At 41.9% G+C, this 7,623-nt stretch overlaps 1 protein-coding gene across 1 annotated transcript; it reads right to left on the bottom strand.

Moving 5' to 3' along the window:
• Nucleotides 1–888: 888 nt before the first annotated feature.
• Nucleotides 889–2,205, bottom strand: LOC139835505 (uncharacterized). Its single transcript, XM_071825361.1, has one exon. It carries the CDS (start codon nucleotides 2,203–2,205, stop codon nucleotides 889–891), a length of 1,317 nt encoding a protein of 438 aa, XP_071681462.1.
• Between the last annotated feature and the right edge of the window lie 5,418 nt (nucleotides 2,206–7,623).

The following is a 7,623-nucleotide window of genomic DNA, read 5'->3' as shown; positions in this document are numbered from 1 at the left end:
ACTTTACGTCGCATAGATTGCGATGTATTAAGTTCAATGTAGCCAAACTAAGGCAAGAATCAATGCCGCAAAGGCAATCGAAAACTTGCGAAGTTTTTTCTGTCGGGTGTGCCTCCATGCCATTGTGCAGATCTCCGAGCTAAAATCCCCGCTGTCCCCCTCCCCGGCGTCGAGCGGCCTTTGCCGCGGCGGCTTCCAGGGGTGACGAGGCAAGGGAGGGGACAATGGTGGCAGGGGGCTAGGGTTCGCCCCCTCAGTGGCCTGGAGGAGACGATGCGAGGGTGTTATGCGAGAGAGTGAGTTTTAATGTTCTTTGTTTCAAAACTACTAATTCCTAGTGTGTGCAAATGATTCTTTTCTACTCTAATTCATCTTTCTTTCCAACATTGATCAACTCAGAGGCAAATAAAACCCTAACCAAGCGAAGTATTTGGTAGCCCAAACCTAAACTTAACCAAATGTGCCTAACTTTCGTAGGTATGATTTCTATGTACATGCGAAAGCAAGGACAGGAGTTGACACCAAGTTGCCCTAAGTAATAACACGAAAATAATACGGAGTATTAAAAATCATAAGGGTGAGACTAACTCTCGGTCGAATGAGAATTAACTTTTTTTTAGGGTCGAATGAGAATTAAATTAATTCTCCATCGTACCTCAATCGGAACTCATATTACAACTCGTAATCGTGAAGAAAATCCAATGGTTCGGGGCATTTTTCTCACTTACAAAAATGAAGATTATGTATCAGATTAAACCGATCGAGGAAAACACCCTGAACTAAATAAATATGATCTTTCAAACATTTAAACCGTACCTAAAGTTTCAGATTTGTCTGTACGTTGACGCCCACTTGAACTGTAGATGGAAGAGGCTAGCAAAGAATGCACTAGAGGCAATAGAGACGTTGCCCACACCGGTCGACGTACTTACGAAGAGGCCGGTTCGCGTTTCCAAAGCTTACCTGGCCTTGCAGAAGGCTCTCTCCGTGCACCACTAGATGCTCAGAGTCCACTGGGGTATCCAGGACAAGGTCCACGGTACGCCACGCTTTTCGCCGGAAGCGGTAAGCGTCGAGTCGGCCGTCGGACGGCTTGAAGAAAACCTCCTCCTCGCCATCCCGAGCATCCTCCGCCACCACCACTTCGGCGTCCGTGTAGAAGCGCCGCGACAGGTCGGCTCCGTCCCACGAGATCAGGCTGATCCTTTCCCTGAGCCGCCAACTCCCGCTGCCGCTGGGACCGGCGCCGCAGTAGTCGTCGAGCACCCACATCTCCATGGTGCTGGACCACGGATCGACGGCGAACACGCAGAGCATCTGGCCGCGTGGCAGCACGCCGATCCTCGTCGTCATTAAACACAGCGGCATTCCACTTCCATGGCGCTCCGGCGCCTTCATCGACCAGAACCTCTCGTGCGTCGTGTCGAACACGAGCAGCCGCACCGCCGTTCCCGATTCCGTCGTCGGCTGTACCAGCCAGTGCAGGTTGTTGTGCAGCCTAACCACGTGAGGGGTGCGAAATAGGCTGCCGAGCATCATAATCATGGGGGTTAGCGGATCTGCAGAGCTATCCTCCATGGGAACCTCACGCCAAGCGGCATCACCGACCCTTAGGATCCGGAATATAGTCGGTCGGATATGGCAAACACAGTGATCATTCTCGCCGATAGCGTGCAGGAGGTGGAAGCGCCTCGTCTTCGGATGTGTGTAGCCGCCGATGATACGCCCCCCTGGGACCGGCGTACCAACGGTAGCGCAGGCCATTGTGAGCGGGTTCCAGAGCACGTAATGGTCGCCTTCGACGATGAAGACGCTGGGGGACTGAGGGAAACAGTCGCCGCGCTCCAGGCACAGCACCCCGTCCCACGAGCCCCTCACCGCCGTATGCATAGGCATGGTAAACCAGAGGGCTCGGGGGAACGGCCTTCTCTCGCGGCCGCCGTGCAAGTAGTCGAAGACGAAGACTCTGGTCAATGGGCGATCCAGTAATATGCCACTTCGGCCGACACAGTATTCGATCTCGCGGTGAGCCGCGACCTTGGCGACGGCGGCGGGGCGTTGTGCGTGGACGTGGTCGAAGATCGGGTGCGCAATGGCGGAGCGCCAGGCCTTGCAAACGGCGCGGCAGCCTGCGATGTAACGGCCAGGCAGGCGGACGAGAATCTCCACGAGCACATCATCCGGCAGATGAGGGAGGGCGTCCATGGTGAGGGTGGCTGGATGGGTGAGGATCGAATCGGAAAGGGGAAAAGTCGTGTTTGTAGTTGCCATGCCGTCGTAGAACCCCTGGACACATAGCAAGGGTTCGAGCCGAAATTGTTTAGTCCTATTTTGTCTATCTCATAAATTCCGATTTATATTATTACTACTACGTACTAGAATATATATAGTCTTGGGACGACACGATCGAAACGGACCGGTGCTGAGGGGCATTTTTTTAAAAAGGGAAGGGTCCAAAGACCCTAGAAGCTGGGATGGCATTACTCTCAGCAGTGACCTGATTCTTGGGAATTTCAGCCAAAGGTGTGCTCCAGTGTCCTCCCCTCAGCTCCACGGCTCTGAAAAGTTGGAACTCCAGCTTTTTTTGGTACACTAGTATAAATGCCCGTGCGTTGCTACGGGTTCTCAAATTTCATTTCTCAATGCACATATATGTATCACAACTCACTATGAAAATTCAAAATAAATCAAGGATATCATAATGTACTATAGCATGATAATACCGAACACAATAACAAGACATCATTATTGTTACTCTTTTTTTTTCGCCACACATTTAATATAATAGATCCTTAATTTCTTTTCCAAGACACATTTAATATAATATAATATTCAGACAAAGACTCATGTTACTTAAAGGGGGCTGCACATTTGCCACACTTTTCTTTTGCACTTTTCATATTTGCCACATCAGTTAAATATAATGAGAAGTATTAGTCTAGTCGGATTCTGTCGGAAAGAAACCTCTCCCAAGATGATTGATCTAACTTACAATCTTCTCTATCCAAGTAAGTACGTCCATATTATTCCGTGAGTTCCCATCAAAGGTAAAGAGAAGATTGAATTGACCAAAGATCTTCCATTTCCATGTGCACCAACAGCTGGCTGTATGCTTATTTCATTTGAGATTACAACAGGTGTGATCTTTCAGAACCATGTTTCCACGCGAGAACAGTTTTTCTAAGGAAAAAAAACAGACTTAATTAGTAACATATTCACCAAAGGAAGCAATGCATGAAAATTGTAATCAATTGATAGCAGCATGCCTAAAGTTCGGATGCTTCTCCCTTTCGAAACGTAGTTAAAAGAGAAAACAACACTATTTTTTTTTTGCTATCTGAAACCTAAAGTAATTCAGATTCGGAATTCTTAACCAAGCTAATGCAAGACAAACGACCGTTGTTGATAGAAAAGTGCTACAACAATAAATTTGATACTGGATAGTTTCTTATGAATAATATTCTCACACAGCTATCATTTCCTTCAAAATAACTACAGTATATGCTATCCAAATGCTTTTCTTACAAAGAAGAAAAATGGTCTTTAGTGCGTAAAGAAACCTTCTTGTGTAATATTTTATGAACAGTCTCAAGCATAATTCTTATTTTTATCTTACTATATAGTTGCTACTTCTTTAAAGTACCAAGGTACAGTGCCAGATGTATTCATAATATTTCTCACACAGCTACCATTTTCATGATAATCCAGTGAAGCACATGCATTCATAAAATAGGAGGAATATGAATAATGTTAACATAGCAGTTAGGACCGAGATGGACAGCATATGACGTTCAAAAGGCAGTATCAGATAAGGCAACTAACAGCTGAACCAATTGAAAATACATGCATAGTTAGTCCGCATTTTTCTATAATGCCAAGCCTCAACTATAATATTAAAATTCCACTATTCATAAAATACTCCTATTTTCGTCTGTTGAAATTTCAATATCCTCTTATTATTAGCAAAGAAAAGCACCAACATTTTCGTTTCTCTTGAGAGAAGTTTTGACTACTCCTTGTTACCTTAAATATCATACCAACAAAGGAAAAACTTTGACAGCTTATGATGCCCAACAATCTGAAATCATTCACTAATTCTTATGTTGAATCAACCAGAGATGCATTCCAAATCCAATAGCTAGCAGCTAGTACAGTTAATACATGAGGCAATCTATCAGCCTTCATATTTCTTTTCACGTCTATATCACTACATATCTCACAATTAAAGACCGACAACGTCCTGAATTGAATAGCTAATGTCAATTAACCAGATTATATGGAGTGCACTTTATCTTGTTTTTTTATCTTTTAAAGCTAACCAGATTTGCAGGAGTACTATACACCTGAAGGTGGGAGGAGGTCATTGGTCACGGACCTTAAAGCCGTCAAACTCTCATCCCCTATGTCACCCGGTACACCTGTTGCAACGCGTGCTACCTGAGCAGGCCGTAGTCGAAAGCCTAAACTATAAGTATACGACACATAGTACCATTGCGAAATTCCATACCTGTCATCCTCAAAGCAGTAAATATAAACCTTTAGAAATTGCATCCCTCTTTTCCTCCTGCCAGCATCATCCCACCACCATGTTCTACAATCTGTCAAATTGTATTCTAAGTTAAAAGTAGCATCGTGTAGTCTCTGTAAATAGTAAAACATAACAATTATTCAAGGAGTTTATTTTTAACCATTCATTGATTTGTTAGACAAATCTTCAGATCATGACAGTTTAGGTCATTCATTAACGACAAGAAGATCCGCTACAACTTTCATTAAAAATATTCAAACATTCACCAGCGATAAGAGGATCAGCTACATCTTTGATGCAAATCCGTTTTTTCATGAAAAGGATTCAAACATTCATGTATGCACTTGTGGTCAGTGAGTGTATCCTGGAAAATATACTCCCTCCGTTTCTAGTCTAGATATAAGGTGTATAGTTTTTTGAGAAAAAAATCCACAATGTAAGGTATATTGCGTTGGACAACTTGTGTGGACTTTTTTTTAGGGATTTGATTGTGTTTCTTAACTTTTAAAAACCCCTCTGTTATCTCATGTCAGTTGTCTAGGATCAATCCCATCAAAACCTTGTGTAATTTTGCCTCCACATGCGTTTCTTAATTTCCGTGGAAAAAATTATACACCTTATATCTAGGAACGGAGGCTGCCCTTTAGATACATTTGTTGGAACCATAATTGGACTTTCAGCGAGTATAAATGTTTGGTCCTAACACATCCATAAATGATACCTTAGTGAATAAAGGAAGGCAAGTATTTTTTTAACAAAAAAGGAAAAAAGATCACATCAAATTGAAGATGATTTAATTTGAATCATCTCATTTATTTATTTATTAGGTAAATTTCAGATCTAGCGCATTACCCAAATTACAATTATCGAATCACATAAGATTCCATAACAGGACTGTGCATGTATAATTTGGCGTATTGTAAACAAATGCACTTCCTTTTTACAATTGAATCTTGATTGTCACCTAGTCTAAAATTATAACTCTCAATTGGAGAACTATTCAGAAGGTAAATAGAGATAATGAGCTTGCAGCTCTTCATGCAGATACCAGTGCCACAATTATATTTGTGAAATAGAGAGATCTTATTTGAAATAAAGAGGTTCATGTAAAAGTATGTAAGTCACCTACCTGAACACGCCAGGTGCTGCATCTAATGGCATCTACAAATTGCCTTCTGGTTTTCTCCTCCATCCAAACGACACCCTTATGATTTATCGTCATCCTCATTCCTTCTACTCTTTTCACTGTTATCTTCGAAACTCCAAAAAAATCGCCAACACGGTTCTTGTTTCACTTCCTCATTATGAATTAAATTAAATAAAGATGCATTCCAGATTGATGAAATGTATGCTCTTAGCAGTACTCAAACCACTGCAATTCACATGCCATTACCCCAAGTTCTGAGGTATAACTTAATAGCTCTAACCTCCAATTAACATATATTGAAGTACTTGCAATACCTGCCATTATCAAGGCATCAATACATGTAGATCATGGCCCATTTCCTACATCTGCGTGGAAGATTGGCATATGAGAACTGTATCCGCCATTGGCAAGGATGAATAAATACAAACATTTCTCTTTCGACTGATCTAGTTATTTTATAATTAGGACACCAAAACTGGTTTAGATTTTTTTTTCTAGGAAAATAGATGCATTAGGAATGTATAAAACTGCAATGCAATATTTATTGTTGTGAACTATTTCTAGGGCCAGAGCTCCATCCGCAGTTCAGAAAAAGGTTATTAATTCAACAAAAGTAGTTGAATAGCTATGTATAAATGCTTGGTCCTAACACATCCAGAAATTACTGTAAGCAATGCAAAGGTAAATAACACGGCATAAGTCAAGTAATGAAACTCTCAAGGATGGGAACAAATTATCGAGAATTCAGGTTCAGAGAAAATTTACTACTAACTTCCATATTCTTCTTGTCGTTCGCCTCCATGTATTCCTAAGCCAGATGATCCAACCTGCAAAATAAAGAGACATCCTTAGATGAGTAGAAGGATGATAAAAAAAAAAAAGCAAAGCAAGAGGTAATTGCAAGGTTCATCTGGCTAGGTGCTTTCCAGGTGTCATACCTCCAACTTGAGTCTTCAATAGACACATGGTACTAAAAAAATTCAAAAATCTACTTTGGAAAATTTCTGCAAAAAGGACAACACAAGCACCAATACAATCAGCTATTTTATTAGCTACTTGAATCCTTCCGTGTACAAGTGAACACATCAGTTGTCCATTCAACCAAATATATATATCTGAGTATGAAACAATCGTTTCTGTATTTCCCATCAGATCAGAATGTCGTGTATGGTTTGAAATAAATGTCGTAGAGTACATCAGTAGTACGCAATGCATTTCCGACCTCTCAAACTAAAACTCTTCATATACAGATGAATATCTGAAACAAATATCATGATATTTGACCTGTAAAACTACACAGATGTTCGCAAATAAGTCCGGAATTATCCCAGTTTGCTTATTGATTGTACGCACCAAGCTCAGGCTGGAGTGCAAGCACTTTGGCACTATCAATATCGGACGTGCAGTCTAAGCTGTGACCAATGAGACCGGCACTTAGAAGCTCGATCTCAGAGCGTGTTTGGCAGCTTCAGGGAAAGGAATGGAAGTTTAGCGGTGGGAGTTTGTTAAGGGATTAGGCATGGTAATTTGATTATTAGTCCCAATCCCATCTTTCTCTTTCTTTTTGGAGAATATTTTTCTCAGCTTTTTATTAACCACTCTGTAAATTGTAAGTTTGAGCTACCCTACTGCTAAACAAAGAATCAACTTTCAGCTAGCACCGAGTTAAGCTAGCACCGAGTCAAAAAGAAGCTTTCAGCTAGCGTGGTAAAACTGATGGCACCGTCCCAACAGGCCGAGTAGCTTCCCTCCTTAGCAGACAGAGCAAGCCAAACGATTCTCTCTGTGCAAACATGCTCTTACGAAATTGCTCCGACGAGGACAGAGCAAGCCGAACGAGCCTGTCTGGTTCTCGTGTTCCTTGGCCGCACACACACGAACGATACGACACAAAGAAATCGCTGACTTGCTGGTAGACACGAGTAGAAAAGAAAGGGATGCAAGTAAA

The sequence above is a fragment of the Lolium perenne genome, chromosome 2 (genome assembly GCF_019359855.2).
Source record: "Lolium perenne isolate Kyuss_39 chromosome 2, Kyuss_2.0, whole genome shotgun sequence".
Taxonomy (NCBI): domain Eukaryota; kingdom Viridiplantae; phylum Streptophyta; class Magnoliopsida; order Poales; family Poaceae; genus Lolium; species Lolium perenne.
The sequence above is the reverse complement of the archived record's forward strand: the minus strand, read 5'-3'. Positions and strand labels throughout refer to the sequence as shown.

Excerpts from the sequence above, each read along its gene's own strand:
- LOC139835505 (XM_071825361.1), bottom strand. The coding sequence starts at position 2,205 with ATGGACGCCCTCCCTCATCTGCCGGATGATGTGCTCGTGGAGATTCTC.